The sequence below is a fragment of the Monocercomonoides exilis genome, assembly GCF_001643675.1.
Source record: "Monocercomonoides exilis strain PA203 chromosome Unknown scaffold18-1597598, whole genome shotgun sequence".
Lineage (NCBI taxonomy): Eukaryota > Preaxostyla > Oxymonadida > Polymastigidae > Monocercomonoides > Monocercomonoides exilis.
The window spans coordinates 1,285,886-1,306,954 of record NW_027150563.1 but is presented as its reverse complement, the minus strand read 5'-3'; the positions used below and the strand labels follow the sequence as shown (position 1 = coordinate 1,306,954).

The following is a 21,069-nucleotide window of genomic DNA, read 5'->3' as shown; positions in this document are numbered from 1 at the left end:
GCGAAATAGAAGAAATACAGCTACTGAAATGCAAGTCATCCTTTCTCAGCTGAAAAAGATGCTTTGAGGATCGATCTGTTCAATCTTATCATCCTTTTTAAATTCATCGATTGAAAATGAACTATCTTTCTCCTCATCAAATTCTTCTTCATTTTCGTTGCTTTCTATTTCTGATTCATCTTCAGATCTCTCATCTTCATCTGTATCTTTATCGCCAAATGATCTTCTATGTGAAGGTCTTTTGTACTTCTCGTCTGTGGGCTTGGGTTGGAATAAACCTGTAGGTTTTGCATCCCATTTGATTGATTTTTCGATGCTCTTTATTTCTTGAAGAAATTGCCTCTTATTCATCCTTGGATGCTTAACTTTTTTTGGCAAGTCATCAATCAAGGAATCTATTTCTGATTTGGATGAAATTTTATGTTGTGATTTGTTTTTTGGTAAATCGCTTTTTTTAACAGTTAATGATTTGAGATATTTTTTGGTTAAATCATTCTTTCCTGAGAAAATAACATCATCATTGAAAAACATTTCAAATATTTCAAACCACTGAAAAATGGAGAAACAATTCCGTTTGGAATTGTCCGTTCTGGTGATTTAATTGCACCAGTTCGTTGTATGGGTGGAGGGGTAATTGAATCAAGAAGTGAAAGTGCTCTGGAAAATGTTGGTGAAAGAAATGAAGGATCATTTTCTTTGTCGACTGAAGTTTGTTTTGATTTTTTCTGCAGAAAACGTTTTGTCGGAGAGGATTTATACATATCTCTAGGCTTTTTTTCGGACTTTATTCAAAATACATAGAAATATTCAATAAGCAATTAATGATAAGAACAAAGCTTGAACTTTGAAAAGTCAAACTGTGCTACCGAATATTTTAAGGAACGAGGAACCTCTTTTTGTAGGTTTTGGAAGCACAGGCTCCATCAATCTTCTGTAATCACAATTTGTAATTTAAAAAGAAAATAAAAATATCATTATGGCTATTGTTTGTGATCTTTTGAAATTTTTTACCTTTAAATCAAGAAAAGAGAAAGTTAATTTGTAACCTTTTTATTTCTTAAAGTCATCAAACTATGTCCTGTCCGTTTCAAGAAAAACGGAACCAAAGATTTTCCGATGATACGGATATTGATGAATTTAAGGAAGAAAAAGGAAAGTTTACTTTTGCTCTAAGATATTGCAAACGAAATTCAACCTTGGAGAAGAAAAGGATAGAAGAAGAAGATTTTCCACAAATGCAAGAATCTAATTTTGTGTGCTTTATGCGGATTTTTAAGTTTTATTTAAAACATGATTTATTTATTGACGACTGTTTTTACAGTCCGTGCAATTTCAAGAGAACACACAATCACTGTTTTCTAACGATCTCACAGAAATTATGAAAGGAATAGAATTTTTAAAAGGTTATTTGAAAAGAATTTTTGTTCAAAAAAACTGTTAATAATGACAATTTTGAAAAGATTCTCTTTCGAAACAGAAAAACCTGGATATCCCTGCGCATATCATTGACAGAATTGTAGAAATTCTTAAAGCTTCAAATGACGTGGAATTGAAATATAAAATTCTTGTTATTATAACTAATATTGGTTTGATTGTGTTTATGTTTCAAGCTTTTGATTGCTTTTGTTATTCCTTTGATAGCAACGCTTGCAGATGAAGTGGTAGTATCGCTTGCGTACAGTGGATTTCTGCAATATGCACCAACTCTTTTGAGATGCGACAATGCATTGCTGGTTTCACAAACGGCGTGGGCTATTGGAAACATTGCAATGGGGAATGGAGCGTTACGAGAGTATTGCATTGCCTGTGGAGTCTTACCACCGTTGGTGGAAATACTTAGAGCGAGGCTGAGCAACGAGAAAATCGTGCCGAATGTGATGTTTGCAATGTCCATGTTGTGCTACACTTATTCTTTGCCAAGCGACGAAGAAGAAGCAGAAATGCTGAAAGAAAAGGAAGTTAACGCAGCCGCTGAATCTGAGTCGAATGAAAGTGAAATGAAAGGTGGGGCTGAAGCATCGACTGGGATAATCTCAGCATCAGGAGTGCCTTCTTCTTCTTCTTCCACAGCAGACAAATCTTCTTCTACAACATTAAATGCCTCATCTTCCATCATCATCTCAGAAGAAGAAGCGAACATTTACATCAAGCCCACCATTCCCGTGGAGCTGCTTAAGAGCACGTATCGTGTGATCACTTCGTGCATCCCTCTCTTTCTGCAGTACATTTCACACAGGCAGGAAGTTGTGAGGGATGAAGCATGCCTTTGCCTGAGCATTTTGACAACACACAACCCAGGAAATACTTTGGTGTGATGGAAGAGAGAAAGAAAGAAAGAAAGAAAGAAAGAAAGAAAGAAAGAAAGAAAGAAAAGAAAGAAAGAGAGAGAGAGAGAGAGAGAGAGAGAGAGAGAGAGAGAGAGAGAGAGAGAGAGAAATTGAATGTTTTTGTTATGATTTATGAATGAATTATGAATGGGTGAGTGCTGAAGAGGAAACTTAAAAGAAGGAAAAAGTTTAAAGAAATTGTTCGTTTTTTCTGTTTATTTCATTTTTCTTTAATAAGTTTCTATTTTTTAACAAAATTTTGTGATTTTTTAATTTATTTTTCAATTTATTTTTTTATTCCTTTAATTTTATTCACCTGCTCAGATCCTTCTCAATGAAGAAACATTGAATCTTCTTCTTCAACAAGTAACTGCTCCATCAGCCCCTCCTTCCATCTCCTTATCAACATCACCTCAATCAAACACTTCTTCCTTTTCTGCTTCTTCTTTGCCTGCTCAACAGCCCCCAGTGGCTTCTGCTGGCTGCTCTTTGCGCTTTCTCATTTCATTCACTACCATTCTCCACAACATGACTGAACTCAAAACACAACACTTGAAGGTTTTGAATTAATGTTCTGATTTCTTGTTTTATATCATTTTCTTTCTTTCTTTTTTCTCTTTATTTTTTCTGAAAACATTACTTATGTTTTTAATATTTCTGACATACATATAAATGAATAACAATTCGTTGCATCTATATATAATTCTCAATGAATTACTCTGATTAGCCTCTTTTCACAACAGACTGTGTCCGACTGATGATTCTGCTGCTTTGCCATCAGGCTGTCAGTGTCAGATACCAATGTGCTTGTTCTGTTGCTAATCTTTCATGTCGCGATGCTTATACGGTTTGCAGGAATTCTATTTATTTTGGAGTTATATGGACTTATTTATTTCTAACTTTTCTTTTTCTTTTTTTTTTTTTTTTTTTTTTGAAAAATTTTCTTTTCAAAAATTTCATTTTTTTTTATCACTTTCTCCTCAATCATTAATCTTTCATATCAATCCATACGCATATGTCTAATTTCAATTTCTCCTTTATTTCCCTATTCTACATATCCTCCCCCCTCCCCCCTATCAGTCTTCCCATCTCCTTCAACACGGCCTCCTTCGCCACATCGTCCCTGCGCTTGTGGCTGGTCCAACAGAAGTGGCAATTGAGCTCCTCTTTGCCATTCGCTACCTGTCTGTGCATCCTTCTCCCCCTTCCATCTCATTTGCTGTATTGTCCTGCAAAGAAGTCATCAAGGCAATGATTCTCTGCATCCATCGCTTTTCACTGAAAGTGGATGGAATTGTGTTGTTGGTGCTGAAGGAGATGCTGGACGAGGCAGAACTCGCCAGAAAGAGGCAGATGGCAGAAAGGAGCGAGATAGGGATGGGAATGATGAAAGAGGAGAAGAAGAAGAAGAAGAGAGAAGAGAGAATAACAAGAACTGGAACGATGATGATTGAAGAATTAAGTGACGATGACGAAGAAGGAGATGATGAAGGAGATGATGATAACAGTGCTAGCAACAGGATGCAGGCAGATGAGATGGTCGATGACAGAACAGGAGAAAGTAGCAATGCTCTTCATTTCACTGCTGATTCTGTTCCTTTCAATGTGGTTGCACAAGCTATGGATGAGCCAGAAACAATAGAAGTGCTGGAGCAGTACACACGATGTGGCAATGTACATATTGAGAAGTCAGCAGGGCTGGTGCTGGAAGAGGTTCATAAACACAACAAAAGGAAAGAGGAGTATGAAGCAATGGAACACACAATCATTTCAGATGAAGCTAAAGAGCAAGATGGCATTTCATTAATGGACGAGAATGCTGGAGTGCAATTCACAGGAACGCAGCAAAATACAGCGCAGTATGGGGCTTCGATGGTTACTCCAGGATCGCAAAATCAATTGATAACTGCTCCTCAGTATCCTGTTGATGATTCATTTTTAACTCCGCATTATTAAAAATCATTTCAAAAAAAATTTATTTTTAGAATTTTGTTGTTTTAATTTTTTTTTTAATAAAAATAAAAAATAACACAAATATGAATTCATCGTTTTGATACTTTTGCTGTGTGGATTTATTTCTTTTTGAAACAAATAATAAAAGTTTCAAATATAACCCCATATTTCTTTATTCAAGATTACAAATTTTTCCTTTTCAGCCTATGGAACAAGAAAAGGAAGACAGTATGATATTTTCTGATCTCAAGTTCTTATTTTAAATGATATGTTTTTATTTTTATATAATTTACCCAGATGAAGAAGTCGTAGCAAAGAATTCAGATCTCGAAGACTTAACCGTGGAAGAATACCTCTGCCATATCACGGAACAAAAAATTCAAATAATTCAAAATGAATTTGATGCAGTTATTTCGCAAGCAGAAGATCAAATTAAGCAGCTTTTCGGTGAGAAAGCATTAATTATTGAGAAATGAACGCTGTGTCTGAAATAGCTTTAACTAAACCTTAAATGTTTATATTTTTTAATTTGAGTTTGAATAAAACAAAAATTTTTAAAGATAAAAACGTATTTTCTTGAATAATTGATTCAAAGATTTTTGTGAATGAAAAAAGTGGGGATGATCAAGAAGAATTGTTTTTTCGGCATTTCCAGCTAAATGTCAACGATTGCATCTTCAGTCGATGAGGTTTATTGTATAATATTTAATTAGTAAGATATTTTTTGTTATAAATGTGTTCGATTCGAATTTTATTGAAATCCTACTTTTCAATCAAAACAAATGAATTTTTAAAAATAATAAAAGGATACATCAAAAAGCAATGAACTTCTATCGCAAGGTATAATATATTTGTCAAAAATTATTAAATAATTGTGTTTTATTATGTTTTATAATAAGATTCATCGATAACTTCAGATAAATCAAACTTTCCATCCTCCAGTGATACTTCACCAAAATCTTCATCTCATTATGTTGAACTGATGAAGTCAATGCGGACTTCATTGGAAATCATAAGAAATGGTTCTTCGGGTTTAACAGAACAAGACAAAATGAATTATTCTTGCTTTCATAATACGCAACGTTCGAGATCAAAGTCATCAAACAAAAGCGCAAAGGAAAATGCAAAAGCATGCAAAGTAAATTCTGATTCAAAGGAACAAGTTCCAAAATCAGAAAAACCTCTGTCGGATACAACAGCAAGCTTATTAGAAAAAGCTGTTCAATTACCATCTCCAGAAACAAAATTCAAATATTCTTCTTCCATAATTAGAGAGACGTATAGGTCAACAAGCAAATCTAAGAAGGCAAAATTTTCAACTCAACAATTAGCCACTTCAACAACTTCATTTTCAAATACAAATTCATCAGTGAATGGCCAGGGAAACAAGACAGGTAATAATAAAGCGTCTTTCTCACTATCAACACTTACGCCAAAGCAAATCTCAAAGTTGATGAAAAATCCATTTAGAGTTGGGGATGCTGTCTATATGATCGAAGAACTCAACCCAAAAAGCACTGAAAAAGAAAAATGCCCAACTTCAGAAATTAGCGCCTCAAAGGAGAGAGGCAGCATGCGGTCAGTTCCTGTTGCACGATTAAATTATCCAATAGTCGCAAATTCTGTTGACCAACGCCGCTCTTCTTCTCGGGCGTCGCTTCATTCACAAGACTCGCCATCATCATCTTCTTCTCCCAATGAGCAGTCAACCACAAACAGACACAACAGCACCTTCCCTACCCGCTCACAGCAGAATGAGCGAGGAAGGACAACAGAAAGAGACTCAATGAATCGCACTGCTGCTGCCATCCATCATTCGCTCCAGCCGCGCCGGCAAAAGCAGGCAAACCCACCCACAGCTGCTTTTTCTCGCTCTATTTTCGATTCCGATGAGTCGCCAGTGATTACAATGAAGTTTGCGCAAAGAGGAGGTTTGGGCGGGATGAAGACGAAAGAACTGGAGGAGCTGCTGAAGATGGCGCGGGAAGTGACAGGAACAGACAACGGGGCGGAAAAGGGAGAAGGGAGAAGAGATGGATTTGATTCGAGTTTTAAAAGAAAGGAGAAGGAAAGCAGAGGAAGAAATGAATTGGCAGTGAGTCAGTCTTATGATTCGCAGCATCAGATGGATGTTGAGCAATCAGTGGAAAGCGGTTTAGACCAGACAAACAATCAAATGCTTGCTGCTGTTTCTGCTTCTTCTTCTTCCTCTTCTTCCTCTTCTCCTCTTCCTTCTTCTTCTCAAACACTTCGCACATCAGCAGCATCGCAATCATCTCAAAACAGCAACATAAACAACATCAACAGAACTTCCCTTGACTCTACTGCTCCTTCTTCTTTCTTCCGCTTCCGCAAGTTTGTTCCTTCCAAGTCTCCCAAACAGCAGCAGAAGATCGAAGAAGAGCTGGCAAACCGTCCTCCCTTCAAGACATCACGCTATCTGACATACTGGAACCCTTACAAAGAAGATGAGCTGTGCTTCAAGGGATGGGGCAGCAGAGGAGGAAGAAGAGGAGGAGGGAAATATGGAGATGGATTGGGGTTTGTGCCGGATGATGTGGATTTTGCGCTTTATGGAGGAAGAGACTCGTGTGTGGCGAGTACAGTGTGTGAGACAGTGGTGGAGGAGAGGATGGAGGAAGAGAAGGAGAAAGAAGGAAAAGAAGGAAAAGAAGGAAAAGAAGGAGAAGGAAAAGAAGATGAAACAACAGCAGCAGGAGCAGAAGCAGCGAATGATGGGAAGAGTATGGATAAAAGTGAGATTTCATCGTCTGTTCCTGTTCCTTCATCAACTGCTACGTTTGTCACAGGCTCAGCTGACAGCCTGCAATTCATTGATTCCAAACTAGTTGGTGCTAATCAAACAACAGCTTCTTCCTCTTCTACTGCTTTTGCTGCTTCTTCTTCTCCTTCTCCAAACACCTCCAATGCATATCCATCATATCCAATGAATGCCTCCCTTTCATTGCCTTTTTCTTCTTCATCATCTTCTTCTCATCCATTTGCTGATCGGGGTGTGGTGCTTGTGAATGGACAATACCCCGTGTGGATGGATCAGTCTGCACAGCGCCTCAAAAGACAACAGCTTCTGCTCCACCCTGCATCATCTTCTATTTCTTCTTCTTCCTCCTCTTCTTCGTCTTCTTCTTCTTCTTCTTCTTCCAACAATCTCCGTCGCTCAATGCCAATCACCAAAACAATCAGACGAGGTACCCGATCGCTCAGCCCACAGCGTCTGAGTTTGGAAGCAACCGAACAGACAGATCTGCCAATGATAGCAGTGTTGGCATCAAGAAAAGAATCGCTCATCAAAGCAGGGATAAAGCCAGGGAATGTGCTGTACGAGATGGCAGAGCAGGATCTGAAGAGGGCGGCGAAGGAGGCCGAGCTGAGAGGTGAAGAGGTGTTTGTGCTGACGAGAGAAGAGAGAGAGAGGCAGAAGAAGGAGAGGGAGCTGCTGGAGAGAGAAGAAGAGATTAAGAGGGAGTTGGAAGAAGCAAACAGAAAGGAGAAGGAAGAAGGGAGTGAGAACGAGAACGAGAATGAGAACGAGAATGAGGAAGAGAATGGAAGAGAAAGTTACTTTGAATATATTGTTGAAGGAAGTGGGATGAATACATATAATTTCATGAATGCTTCTTCTACCTCCATCTCTTCTTCTTCCTCCTTCTCTTCTTCTTCTTCTTCCTTCTCAAAATACCCTTCTCAGCCAATTCTATCTTATCCTTCACCACAATTCCCTTATCACACCCTAATGTCTTCTTCTTCTTCTTCATTGTCATCATCATCTTCTTCCTCCTCCTCATCCTCCTCCTCCTCCTCCTCCTCCTCCTCCTCCTCTTCTTCTTCTTCTTCTTCTTCTTCTTCTTCTTCTTCTTCTTCTTCTTCTTCTTCAACAGCCAAACCCAACAAACGTTCCATTCTCCCAGCTGACGTCGTCTTCGAATCAACTTCTGGTTCAATCGTGTCTCTTCGCTCCATTTCACCTCTGTCTTCTTCTCATACTTCTTCTTCTTCCACTCGAAAAGCAGCTCCTTCTTTATCTTCTTCTCTTCTTTCCTCCACTTCCTCTTCCTTCAATCGCGCCTTCTTCGTCACCTCCTCCCCCACTCTATCTGCTCCTTCGCTCGATCCGTCTTCTCTTTCTCTTCTGAAGCAGCAGCCAATCGAACCTCCGATTTCTGCCGTTCATCCTTCGCCTCTGCTGGAAGGGAACAGAGATGTCAATGAAATGGAGGTGCTGAGTGCGACGGTGCTGCATGTGAAGAGGCAGAGCGAGGAGGAGAGGGTGAAAGTGAGGAAGGAGAGGGAGGAGAAGAGGGGGGTTGTGGGGGAGAGGGAGAAGGAAGAGGAAGAAGAGGAGGAGGAAGAAGAAGAGGAAGAAGAAGAGGAAGTTAGAGGCAGCAGAAATGAAACTGAACGATCAATTGAAGAGTCAGAATACTGCCAGACAGAACAAAAAGAAACTGAAGAGAAACAAATAAAAGAAGAAGGAGAAGAAGAAGATGGAAAAGAAGAGACAAATGAAGAAGATGATGAATATGCTGATAAAGCAAAGCAAACACCGTATAGATATAATAATCAATCAGCTTCCTCTTCTCCTTCTTCTTCTCCTTCTTCTTCTCCTTCTTCTTCTCCTTCCAATTCTTGTTCTAATTCTCCCTCATGTTCTCCTTCTCCTTCCTCCTCTCAATCTTCATCTGCTTCTTCTTCTCCAACAAATTCCTATTCACACGCACGATATAGCACTCCTTCTTCTCCTTCTCATTCTCCTTCTTCTTCCTCTTCTTCTTCCTCCTCTTCTTCTTCCTCCTCTTCTTCTCCTTCCTCTTCTTCTCCTTCTCGCCTCGACATCCTCTCCCAGCCAGTTATTCGTCATCAGCAGGCCTTCATCGATTATTCTGCTGTTTTCCATCGAAAATTCCAAAAGACGAAGGAAAAAGACGAATTGCTTGCATCTGCTGCTGCTTCTGGCACACAAATCTTCCACAACACACCTGAAGCAATATACAAGGCAGAAGGGGAGAAGAAGAACAAGAAGAAGAAGAAGAAGAAGGAAGATGATAATTCACCTGTTGCTGTGAATGAGTCATTGGCTCAGCCATCTCCTGCAAGAAATAATGCTGTTGGTGATGATGGAGATGATGTTTCTTCCTCTCCTTCTGCTCCTTCTTCTGCTGCTTCTCCAAAAAAGGAAGATAATTCTTCATCATCTTCTTCTTCTTCCAATGAAGAAATTGAAAACACTCAAAAGGAAGAAATGAATGAAAAATCTGATAACGCCAATGAAGAAATGGCAGACGAATCGAATTTGATGGATGATGGAAACATGCAACAACAATCATCAGATTCTTCTTCCTTTTCTGATACTTCTTCTTCTTCTTCTTCTTCTTCTTCTTCTTCTTCTTCTTCTTCTTCTTCTTCTCATGAAGAAGAAAATGATAATGAAAATAACAATAATGTTAATGAAGATGACAATAATAATAATAACCCATCAGACGATCAGCCACACATGGAGAAGAGCCCATCTGTTGAGGTGATTTGCTTCCATCGCTCTGTTCCTTCGATAATTTACGAGACAAAAGAAGAATTTGATGAAGAAGAAGAAGAGAAGAAAGAAGAAAAGGAAGAAGAAAAGGAAGAAAAGAAGGATGAAGAGAAGGATGAAGAGAAAGAAAAAATGGAAGAAAAAGAAGAGGAAAGAGAGAGGAAGGAGAAAGAAGAAAAAATAAGTGAGGAGGAGAAGGAAGAGAAAGAAAAGGAAGAGAAGGAAGAGAATGAAAAAGAGGGAAAAGAAGAAGAAGATAGAGAAAGAGAAAGAGAATTAGAAGAAAAGAGCCAAAATGTGGAAGAAGCTGAAGAGCAAACAAAGGATGAAGATATCAAAGCAAGTGAGAGTCAAAAAGAGACAGAACAAAATAATGTGCAATTAGAAGAGAAGGAAGAAATGGAAGGAGAAAAAGAAGAGAAAGAAAAAGAAGAAAAAGCAGAAGAAGAGAAAGAAGAAAAAGATGTTGTTGAAAGTGAGATGAATAAAACTGAAGAAAAGATCGAAAAGAATGAACTGTTGAATGAATCAGACACACTTGAAAAAGAAGAGAAGGAGGAGAAAGAAGAGAGAGAAGAAGAGAAAGGTGAAGAGGAAGGTGAAGAAGAAACCAAAAAAGAAGAAAAACAAAAAAGAGAGGAAGAAATTGAACCGCAAAATGCTGAAGTGACAGAAGCAAAAGAAAGCATAGCTGTAAAAGAAGAAGCAGATGAACAAGAAGAAAGAAGAGAAGCAGAACAAGAAAAGGAAAATGAAATTTTGAATGAAGAAGAAGGAAAAGATGAAGGAGAAGAGAAAGAAGAAACAAAAGAAACAGATGAAAATGAAGAAAATGAAGAGAAAAAAGGAGACGAAGATGAAAAAATTGATGAAGCAAAAGAACAATATGAACAAAAAGAAGAAGAAGAAGAAAAAGAAAAAGCAGAGGAAGAAGCTGAAGCAAAAGTAGTTGATGATGATAATGCAGAAGCAGGTAATGAAGACAAGAGCAATGAAGAAAGAAGCGAAAAAGTCGAAGAAAGTGAGTTGGATTCTTCTTCATAGATTGTGTTTCAGCTTCCATTTCATTTGCTTATTTGTTGTTATCTTTCTGTTTTCTTTTTTTTTCTTTCTTTCTTTCTTCAAATTCTTCCTATTTCACTTTATCAGTATTTAACTTATTAATTTTTTCAGTTTATTTTTTCCTCTTTTCATGTTCTATCTTGTGTTAACAATAAAAATACTCTCTTTCAAATAACATGAAAGCAAAAGGCATAAAAAAAGAAATATTTTCATTCAAATTTTATTTAATTTTATGTATTTAATTTTATTCTCGTTTTTTTTTTTTTTTCCCAATTATTTATCTCCTTCTTTGTCAAATATCTTTTATTTCTCAGCTTCATGTAATGTCCAGTGAACATGACAATTGAATATCATCACCAATCTTTTTGACAGAATATTTTAGTGATTTTATCAGAAATTATCTCAAATTCATAAGCTTTTCAAATTTTCTGAATTTTTTTTTTTAATATATTCTTTTACAAGAAATCTGATGCTCTTTCGTTTTCTTTCTTCGTCACTCTTTTGCTGTTTCTCTTTCATTCCGTGAGAATGGATTTAACTCCTTTTTTCTTAAACGTTTGCTAATTTCATTCTTTTTATCTTTCATTTATTAATTCTAAATAAATTGAAAAGCAGCTTTGTTAAAGATTTTTATTTAATTTATGAGAATTATTGCGTTCACCAACGCTGTTATTTAGTGCGTGATGACACATTAGTTGTTAAGAAAATATATTTTCATTTCATTTGTCCGAATATAAAATTCATAATTCTTCTCAATACGAATATTGTTTTGAGATATTCTATTAACATTTCGCACAATTTTTAAAGACAAAATGATTGACCAGTCGAAAATTGAATTTTTGATAAAGAAAAACATATTAAAAATGTCAAGATCAAATATTTAATTTTTTTTATGTCAAGGATAAGATCTCCTTCACCTGATCCTCTTGAAGAAATTGAGGATGAACCAAGCAAACAATCTTCCCCTATTAGAGATTTACCTTCTCCTTCAATGCATCAAGAGGAATCCCCAAACTCTGGGGGAAATGCAGACATTAATGAATATCAACAAGTTTCACCTCAAAAAAATGCAGATTTAGAGGAAGGGGAAATCGAAAGCACGGTCGAGCATCAACAACATATGTCACCTGAACCAGAATATATTCCAATTGAAGATGATGAGCCTTCAAGTAATCAACATTGTTCAAATGAACAATTAAAGGAGATTGATGAAGCTGTGTCTCTTCATGTTTCCAACATATCCGTTTCGACTAGAACTTCAGATTTAAGGGAAATTTTTAAACCTTATGGAAAAGTGCTGAAAATTGGTTTTTTTATTCAGTTTCTTCTTGAACCAACTTTCATTACTTGATTACTCTTTTATTAATATTATTCAACAGAAATGAAACGGGGTTATGCGTTTGTTTTATTGCGTGGAGATCATCAGAAAGCTATTGAAGAACTGACAAATCGTATTTTAGTCAGTGGAGAGAATCCAATTATCGTTCAGCGTTCAATGAACGAAAGTAAGATAAAACAGCATGTGAAAACATCTAATATATAAATATTCATCATTCATCTGTTATCATCTCTTTAGGAGGGTGAAGGAAGAATTGCAACAACGCACAGCGCCACCAAGTAGGACACTGTTTGTTGTTGGTTTTGATCCTGTTCATACACCATATCAGGCTCTTACGAGGCACTTCTCACAATATGGAAGAGTGCTAACCACAGTCAAAAAGGGGTCGTTTGCCCATATTTTATTTGAGACAAAAGAAGAAGCAGAGCGAGCTAAGAAAGCATTGGACAGAACAATGTTTCATGGGTGTGAGCTGATCGTTGCGTATGCAGAGAGAGAACCAATGTTTGCATTAATCACACTCATTCATCATTGTTTTATTAACATTGCAAAACACTTATTTCTTTATCTTCATATCCTTTCAATTTCAAATAATTATGTCAATTCACTTTGTACATGCAATCATTTATTCGCTATGCGATCATCTTCTCAAATGGCATCATTTTTGGTACATGTGATGTATGTGCTGTTGTATGGTCATATTCGGAAAATGATTGTCTGCGTAATAATATATGCTTCATCTTTTATTTGCGTGTGATCATGTGAACTTCTTCATTTATGTAAATTGTTGTTCAATATCTTGCTCAATTTTTTATTCACAATCTTTGGGAAATATGACGTTGCACACAATATTTCTATCAAATGAAATTGGATATTCAAATTTTTGAATCAACAACAACATTGTCATTATTGTATCATCATCATCATCAATCACTTTTGATACAAATATGAATATTTCATTTTTCTTCATCGATTATTTGGATGAATATTTCACGTTTTCTTATGAAACACATATTTATCTATCATCTTCTTGTCATATGTTCTTCTTCAATTTATAACCAATTTGCTTTTCTTCAACTTTTAACTCAACATCTTTTCTTTTTTGATTTGTTCACTTTTCACCTATCTGTTTGAATGATCCATTGAAGGAGTAGATTTAAAGACAGCATCAGCCAGCCAGGTATTTCTCATCAACATCTGCTAGATACACCACCAGTACCACCTCTTTCATCATCATTATCATCATCATCTTCTTCTTCTTCTTCATATAAGTCAAATCGTTCATCATCATCTTCTTCCTCCTCTCCTCTTTCTCATACACCTTCTTTCGCATCTCCCTATTCTCGGATGCCTGTCAATGTTGATCCTCTCCTCAAAACACCTTCAAGCTCCATTATTCCTGTCTCTCTTGCATACAACCGCGGAATGCTTCCGTTGCTCTCAAATTCTTCTCTTTCATTGTCATCATCATCATCTTCTTCTTCTTCTTCTTCTCACTCTCGTTCTCATTCTCATTCACACACTCACGACTCTCACAGACATCGCTCTTCATACAGCCGAGAAAGGCATCTGCCTTCTGGCGATTATGCCTCATATTCTCGTCCCCCTCCGCTTCTGCCTCTGCCTCCGCCACAATTGGATCCTTTCCTCACAAACAGCAGCAGTATCGGAAGAGAGAGGGAAAGAGAAAGAGAAAGAGAAAGAGAAAGAGGCAGAGAGAGAGGAAGACGCAGCTCTCGTGATGAGCAACCTGCTTATTCTGATGCTGCTCTTTCGCAGTCTGCTGCTTCATCTTCTCTTTCATCTGGTGCATCCACAGCACAAACACCTGCCAGGATAGCCAGTCACTCATTCTCCCGCTCCCGCTCCCGCTCCTTCTCTTCTTCCTCTTCTTCCTCCTACAGCACCTCAAACACCTCAGCCTCTGGCTCGTATTCTTCCTCTGGTTATTCCTCATACTCCACCACACCCTCCTGCTCCGTTTCGCGTATCGCTTCTCGTTCAAGGCGGAGACGCCATCACAAACACAGAGCACACAACAGACGGCACAGAAAGAGCCACTCCACCCGCAGACACACACGGCACTCACACGCTCACACTCACACTCACTCAAGATCTCGTTCGCATTCTCGCTCTCGCACTCACCCTCACTCTGGCACTGGTTCTGGAACTGGCACTGGCACTGGCTCGCAAATGTTTCCTGGCTCTTTGTTTGGTGCTGGAAAGGGGACGACACTTGAGCAGCAACTGTTTGGCGGGCTTCTTCCAGGCGCTGTGCTGCCACAGATGTCGCTGCCTGCTCTTGCTGCTGGAGGCGGATTGGCACTTCCATCAGCCGGAGCTCAGTTTGCATCGCTGAATGCAGGCAGTGCAGGGAATGCGGGTGAAGCAAGTGCATCTTCTGTGTCTGGACCGAATGCAGCGGCAGGGAGTGGAGAAGGCGAAGGAGGAGCTGGGGCAGGAGGAATAGGAGGAGCGTTTGGAGGCAAAGGAGCAGAGGCGCTGGCAGCGATGCTGTCGCTGACGAACGAGCAGATGGCTAAGATTGCGCAGATTGTGCAAGGAGGACAGCAGAATCCAGCGATTGCACAAACACTGGCACAACCACAAACTCAAATTCAGAGCCAGCAAATAGCGTCTGACTCTTCTGCTCTTCCACAACAGAATGATTTGCCTGTCCAAGCACAAGCACAGCAACAAATACAGACACCAATTTTGGCAACACCTTCTTCATCGACTTCTTCTTCCACTTCTTCGATTTCTTCTGTAATTCCAGAAAATCTTTCATCATCGCCATCATCTACTCCCTCTTCAGATTTATCATCCTCTTCCACAATTCCTTCTTCTGCTGCATCTCAGCCAACAACCACCACACTGCCAACTCAGCCCATTGCACTCCCTTCTCTCTCTTCTCTCTCTTCTCTTCCTTCTCTCTCATCTGCATCCTCTTTGTCCTCTTTATCTTCTTCTCCTTCCAGCTCATCCCTCCTTCAGTCACTCCAATCGCAAGCCTCACAGCTGCTTGGCACTTCCTCTGATGCTGCAGCACTTGCTACTTCTCTTGCCAACTCTTCCTCGTCTGCTCTGTCTTCTCCACTCAATCTGCAGTCCCTCCTTTCTCTGCTGAGCACCCCGCCATCTGTTTCGCAGCTGCTTCCGTTTGGATTGGGTCAGCAGCATCTGAACATGAACACATCGCCTTCATCACTTTCTGGACAGCCTGTTCAACGAGGCAGCTCATCAGCTGGTGCAATGGCATCGCTGAATAATGTGATTAATTCTTCTTCTTCTTCTTCGACTGCTGCTGCTGCTAATCCATCAACAACATCTCCTTCTTCTTTGAATAGCTCTTCATTAACATCTTCTCATTCTCAACTACCACAATCCACCCATCTGACTCATTCTGATGATGCAGATTCGCCTTCTCCTTCTTCCTCTCCTTCAAATGCCTCTCTCTCCTCCACCCCATCCTCTTCTCCTTCCCGCTCTCCCTCTCGTTCTCGTTCTCGTTCTCGTTCTTCTTCCTCTTCTCGATCTAATTCCAATTCCCTCTCTCATTCACCTTCTCCTGACAACTCGTCCCGCTCTCCATCACCAGCACCACTTCGCCAGAGAGAAACAAGAAAAGCCCCACAAAATGACTCACAGTTGCCTTCTCTCTTTGCACCAGCACAGAACTCTTCCATATCTCTTCTGTCAACGTCCAACGTGTCAGCCATGAAGACAGGACAGAATGACAGCACTTCTGTTCCCCTCGGCACACTGGCTGCTGCTCTGACTGCCAATCCTGTTGTGCAGGCAATGACTGCTCCTTCTGCTTTGCTCACGCCTTCCTCTGCTTCTTCTTCTGCTTCTTCTTCTGCCTCTGCCCAGCTCGCTGCACATGCCCTTACTCAGCCACTTATCGCTGGTGCAACAAATACACAGGCATTTCCTCTGCAAGTGTTGTCTGGTGGTTATTTTACAGACTTTCAATCACTCCAGACGCAGCAGCAGTTGCAGTTGCAGTTACAACAGCTGCAGCAATTGCAGCAGATTCAGCAGCTGCAGCAGATACAGAGACAGCAACAACAGCAGCTCCAACAACAACAACTGCAACAGCAACAGCAACAGCAACAATAAATAGACAGATTTGTCATTATTAAGATAATAATTGTAATTATAACTTTGGAATTAGCAGAGTTTGGTGAAGAAGAAGCAAGAAAAAAGAAGTTATATGCACATTCACGAAGATTTAATGGAATTTTTCTTTATCTTTTATTATTTATTTTTTTTTGATAATTTAATTTAATTGTAAAATTTTTGAAATTGTTTTTCAGTTGTTCAGAGATCCATTGTAAGGAATGATGATTATGCTGTTGATGCAATGTTCGATATTTTTGTCTAACAATTGCATGGAATCGCATTCAGTTGCTATTTCGTTTAGTTATTTGCTTATTTATTTATTTTCTTATTTATTTATTTTTTCATCCTCTCTTCGTTTTGATAAAGCATGTTATAAAAACAAAAAGATAGATAAGGCTTTCATCCAGCATTGGTATAACTTTTTTGATTGAAAAAAACAAAAAGAAAATCCAAAAGAAATTCTCAGAACTAGACTTGAGTTGACAGAACAAAAGAATATCTGATGCAATAAAATATCTCTTTGACCTTTCAAAAAAGGAATTCAATCTGAATTTTTAAAACTATCTGTTAGATTAAGAAAGATAAGGTTTACTGGTGATGTGATTAGAGTAACACAAAACATGTTCAAATAAAAAATACAGCTCATATGGGCAAATGAGTTGAAGATATGTATTTACAAACAGAAAAGCAAGATAATTGAAAATACATCTTTAATGATGAAAAGCATAAAAATTGTTTTATTAAATCAAAAGGCATTGAATACTTTGTAAAGGTACACTTAAAATAATAAAGAAAATATAATTAACTTGATTTCTATGGGAATATTGTCTGTTGCACAATTGAACACAACGATTGAATCAATATTCTTAAATTGCATAGAAATCTAACTATTTCAATCTTAAACAATGTGTTTACCTTTAAATAACTAAGATTATGTATGTTGAACGGAAGATCATCAAAGACAAAGAAAAGAAAATGATGGAAAAATATTTCAAACAAAAATGAATAAAACACCGCAGACTCAATCTAAAAATTAGCTATGTACATAATTATGAAGAGTAAATAAATAGTTGAAAGGAAGGAATAGATTAATTTATAAAAAGAATTATTATTTTCAAAAGAAGAGAAAGAGAAACTCAGCTTAATTTTTACGCGCTAGCTTTCTTCTCAGCGCGACCCATGATTTCGTCTGCAGTTGGAATTTTGAGCGTGCAACCTTCTGGAGGCACACCACCAACGCTGTAAACACCAGCAGGAACACCTTCCACAGCTTGGAATGGAATCTCTCCATTGAATGGATCTGGCATTTTGATGAGGTGGAGGACGAATTTAACAGGCACGATGACTATGGCAAACAAGAATGAGAATCCCCACAACTGAGGTGTGATCGGGATGACTGTGAATGCATCTCTCAAACCTGGCACAAGCATGATAATAATTTGAAGTGCTGCAACAATAACCCAAATAAGAATAAACATAGCGTTCTTGAAAATACGCTTGAAGAAGTTGATCTCGTTGTAGCAACGACGAGAGCAAATCCAATTAAATACTTGAAGCCAAATGAATGTGTTGAAGATGAAGCTGAAGTGCTGCTCAGAGAAGATTGGTACTCTTTGATCCAACAAAAAGCCACGGCAAATGGATTTTGGGAACATAACATGAGAGCATTCAATGATATCTTTGTCTTCAAGCAGAGGGCATGCCACTTTGCTCCAATCTGTATCAACACCATTTGGTCCAACAATTTGTGGTCCCCACAAGAACAAGCACATAATGATGATGATGGCCTGATAAGCAGAACCACCAATGATATTTCTCCACATTGAAGGGCAGATAATTGAATCTGTTCTTCCATAAGGCTTTCTCTTCAACATTTCTTTTGTTGGAGTCTCAGTTGCAAGTGCCAAGGCAGCAAGAGTATCCATAATAAGATTCACCCACAACATCTGCACAGCTCTCAATGGAGTAATGGCAAATATGGCTCCAAACACAGCAATGACAATGGCTGAAACGTTGACAGTCAGCTGGAATTGAATGAATTTTCTGATAGAATCATACACATTTCTTCCCCACATAGCTGCTTTTACAATTGATGCAAAGTTATCATCTGTAATGATGATAGCTGAAGCGTCTTTTGCAACTTCTGTTCCTGTGATTCCCATAGCAAACCCAACATCAGCTTTTGAAAGTGCTGGTGCATCGTTTGTACCATCTCCAGTGACAGCAACAACATGGCCAAGATCCTTTAAGCCACTAACAAGTGTGTGCTTATCAATTGGTGATGAACGAGCAAGGACTTGAAGACGAGGTAATATCTTCTTTCTATCTTCTTCGCTCAGATTTCTGAAGACTGGTCCTTCCATTGCAATTCCTTCCTTTGGATCGTAGATTCCAGCTTCTTCAGCAATGTGCATTGCAGTGATAATATTATCTCCTGTAACCATACGAACAACAATGTGTGCATCGTGGCAATCTTGCATAGCAACTTTCACTTCGGGTCTCAGTGGATCCTTAATTCCTGTGATTCCAATAAGAATAAGGTCAGATTCTGGAGCTTCTTCTCCAAATGGTCCAGATGGTTCTGCATCTGCATCTCCATCTGTGCTTGATGAAGAAGATTTTGGTTGAGATGTTACACTTTCCTTAACTTCTTTATTCTCTGTTTCATTCGAAGATGAAGATGATTCAGAAGATGATTCAGAAGCTGCTTCAGTCGAAGCGGATTCTGTTGAAGTAGCTTCAACAACTGGCTCTGCTTGTTCTTGTACGTCGGCTGTTTTCTTTGATACCATTGAGCTAACTTCGGATTTTGGCACATCTTTGTATGCGATGGCAATGGTACGAAGTCCTTTTGAAGCCATGTCAAGGATAACGTCATTGATCTGTTTCCTCTTCTCTTCGTTTATTTCTTCAGCTTTTCCTCCATCAGCCTTAACGATCATCTTGTTGCAAAGTCCGCTAACAATTTCGCTTGCTCCTTTTGTGAATATTCTGTAGTTATCTCCTTTATCAGTGATGACAGTCATTCTCTTTTTGTCTGAAGAGAAAGGATATGTCTGAACCAATTTTTCATTATGCCTGATAACCTTATAATCTGTTCCTTGTTCGTGAATGAACAAAAGCAATGCGCACTCCGTAACATTTCCAAGATACTCAGTTGCTGTATCAGTAAATTTCAAATCAGCAGAAGAATTCAAGCAAATAGCTTCTGTTAAAATGTCCATATATTCTTTTCTGAACACTGGTTCGCTGGATGATGACGCTGCAGATGCATGTTCAACATCAACCATCTCTCCATCAAAGAATCCTCTTGTAACTTTCATTTTATTTTGAGTCAAAGTTCCCGTCTTATCTGAGCAAATTGTTGTTGCACCACCCATAGTTTCGCAGGCCGAAAGAACACGCACTAAGTTGTTATCCTTAAGCATTCTTCCCATGGAATATGCTAAAGCAATTGTCACAGCTAAAGGCAAACCCTAATCATTTGAAATGAAAAACGATATTTTCGAAATTTAATGCTTCAAAATAAAATACATACTTCTGGAACAGCCATGACAATAATGGACACTGCGATTGTGAAGTAATCAACAAGCAAAATCCAATATTTACCATCAGAGAATTTTGTTGTATCTTGGCAAGCAGGAACCAACCAGAAAATAATAAGAAGCACCAGAACGAATGCTGCTGCTGCCATTCCAACATATCCAATTTGTTTTGCGAGTTTGTCTAATTTTTGTTGAAGTGGAGTGTCCTCTCTTTCTTCAGCAGCAGTAATAATTGCCTTCTTCAAGATACCAAATTGTGTTTCCATTCCCACAGCAACAACAACCATTTTTCCGTATCCTGTTTGAACTTTACATCCACAAAGCATGAATGGGTGCTTTTCTGGTGATTTTCTGATAAGATCAGATTCTCCTGTCATTGCAGCTTCATCGCATGATATGTTATGAGATTCGATGCAAAGGCCATCAGCAGGAATGGCATCTCCGGTGTTGATAATGAAAATGTCACCAACAAGAAGATTAAAAATGGAAATTTTTGTTGGTTGTCCACCTCTAAGAACAAGAATTTGACGATCTTTCTGGCGTTCATTCAATTTTTGGAATTGACGTTCTTGTGACCATGTGTTCCATGCAGAAACGACTGTATTATATTTTTTTCAAATTAATTTAAATAATTATTTCGAATTACGTAATATTGAAAAGAAAATGTTTTAAAATAAATTATAACAAACCAGTTACGATTATAACTGTTACCAAAATAGCTGTTCCATCAAGCCAAGACAAATCTGCCATGTGTTCAACGGCTCCAGCAATAATCAAAGAAATGATTGCAAGTACTATCAAAATAATAAGAGTTGTATCATTGAAAGCTTCTCCCCAAAGACGCAAAAATGATTTTGTTTTCGGTTTCAAAAATTCATTTTTTCCGTAACTTAAGAATTTTTAATTCAATAATTAAAGGCCGGAATTAAATTTATTTATAATCAATTTAAAATATTAATTTCACAAACGTTTCTAAACGATTTGCTTCGTCAAGGTTATTCGGGTCAAGACCTTCAGTTGTAGTTTTAATATTTTCCATGACCTTTTCTATTCCTCCGAAATGCTCTAAGGTCGCCATATCCTTACTCTCCATAATCTTCAATAGATCTTCCTTTTTCATGTACGACATTGTTCTTGATCGTTTAATAAATATGAATCTAATATATGGTT

The 21,069-nt window shown here is 38.2% G+C and overlaps 5 protein-coding genes across 5 annotated transcripts; 3 read left to right on the top strand and 2 right to left on the bottom strand.

The window, feature by feature from the left end:
* Positions 1–45: 45 nt before the first annotated feature.
* MONOS_6340 (uncharacterized protein) lies at positions 46–924 on the bottom strand (the record flags this gene model as incomplete). The annotated part of the gene is made up of 3 exons (XM_067876566.1): positions 46–500; positions 548–782; positions 859–924. The coding sequence occupies 3 exons, from the start codon at positions 922–924 to the stop codon at positions 46–48; spliced, it is 756 nt and encodes a 251-aa protein (XP_067728959.1).
* Positions 925–982: 58 nt separating this feature from the next.
* On the top strand, positions 983–4,381 carry MONOS_6338fu6339 (uncharacterized protein). Its single transcript, XM_067876564.1, has 7 exons — positions 983–1,253; positions 1,322–1,403; positions 1,461–1,586; positions 1,642–2,309; positions 2,652–2,885; positions 3,055–3,174; positions 3,408–4,381. Exons 1-7 carry the CDS (start codon positions 1,074–1,076, stop codon positions 4,281–4,283), a joined length of 2,286 nt encoding a protein of 761 aa, XP_067728958.1. The 5' UTR covers positions 983–1,073; the 3' UTR covers positions 4,284–4,381.
* Positions 4,382–4,939: 558 nt separating this feature from the next.
* On the top strand, positions 4,940–11,643 carry MONOS_6337 (uncharacterized protein; the record flags this gene model as incomplete). The annotated part of the gene is made up of 3 exons (XM_067876563.1): positions 4,940–4,969; positions 5,087–5,120; positions 5,180–11,643. 3 exons carry the CDS (start codon positions 4,940–4,942, stop codon positions 10,870–10,872), a joined length of 5,757 nt encoding a protein of 1,918 aa, XP_067728957.1. The 3' UTR covers positions 10,873–11,643.
* On the top strand, positions 11,643–16,756 carry MONOS_6336 (putative splicing factor, arginine/serine-rich 4/5/6). The gene is made up of 4 exons (XM_067876562.1): positions 11,643–12,197; positions 12,270–12,408; positions 12,467–12,733; positions 13,378–16,756. The coding sequence occupies exons 1-4, from the start codon at positions 11,783–11,785 to the stop codon at positions 16,349–16,351; spliced, it is 3,795 nt and encodes a 1,264-aa protein (XP_067728956.1). The 5' UTR covers positions 11,643–11,782; the 3' UTR covers positions 16,352–16,756.
* Positions 16,752–21,062, bottom strand: MONOS_6335 (P-type ATPase (P-ATPase) Superfamily Protein). The gene is made up of 4 exons (XM_067876561.1): positions 20,868–21,062; positions 20,589–20,788; positions 19,893–20,497; positions 16,752–19,830 (listed from the first exon to the last, which is right to left on the bottom strand). Exons 1-4 carry the CDS (start codon positions 21,026–21,028, stop codon positions 17,503–17,505), a joined length of 3,294 nt encoding a protein of 1,097 aa, XP_067728955.1. The 5' UTR covers positions 21,029–21,062; the 3' UTR covers positions 16,752–17,502.
* Positions 21,063–21,069: the final 7 nt, after the last annotated feature.

Excerpts from the sequence above, each read along its gene's own strand:
- MONOS_6335 (XM_067876561.1), bottom strand. The coding sequence starts at position 21,028 with ATGTCGTACATGAAAAAGGAAGATCTATTGAAGATTATGGAGAGTAAG. Across the intron at positions 20,498-20,588 it reads AACAGTTATAATCGTAACTG|TCGTTTCTGCATGGAACACA; the intron begins GTTTGTTATAAT and ends AATATAATACAG. Across the intron at positions 19,831-19,892 it reads TTGTCATGGCTGTTCCAGAA|GGTTTGCCTTTAGCTGTGAC; the intron begins GTATGTATTTTA and ends TCAAATGATTAG.
- MONOS_6336 (XM_067876562.1), top strand. The coding sequence starts at position 11,783 with ATGTCAAGGATAAGATCTCCTTCACCTGATCCTCTTGAAGAAATTGAG. Across the intron at positions 12,409-12,466 it reads AACGAAAGTAAGATAAAACA|GAGGGTGAAGGAAGAATTGC; the intron begins GCATGTGAAAAC and ends TCATCTCTTTAG. Across the intron at positions 12,734-13,377 it reads TATGCAGAGAGAGAACCAAT|GAGTAGATTTAAAGACAGCA; the intron begins GTTTGCATTAAT and ends GATCCATTGAAG.
- MONOS_6338fu6339 (XM_067876564.1), top strand. The coding sequence starts at position 1,074 with ATGTCCTGTCCGTTTCAAGAAAAACGGAACCAAAGATTTTCCGATGAT. Across the intron at positions 1,254-1,321 it reads AAATGCAAGAATCTAATTTT|TCCGTGCAATTTCAAGAGAA; the intron begins GTGTGCTTTATG and ends CTGTTTTTACAG. Across the intron at positions 2,886-3,054 it reads TCAAAACACAACACTTGAAG|CCTCTTTTCACAACAGACTG; the intron begins GTTTTGAATTAA and ends TACTCTGATTAG.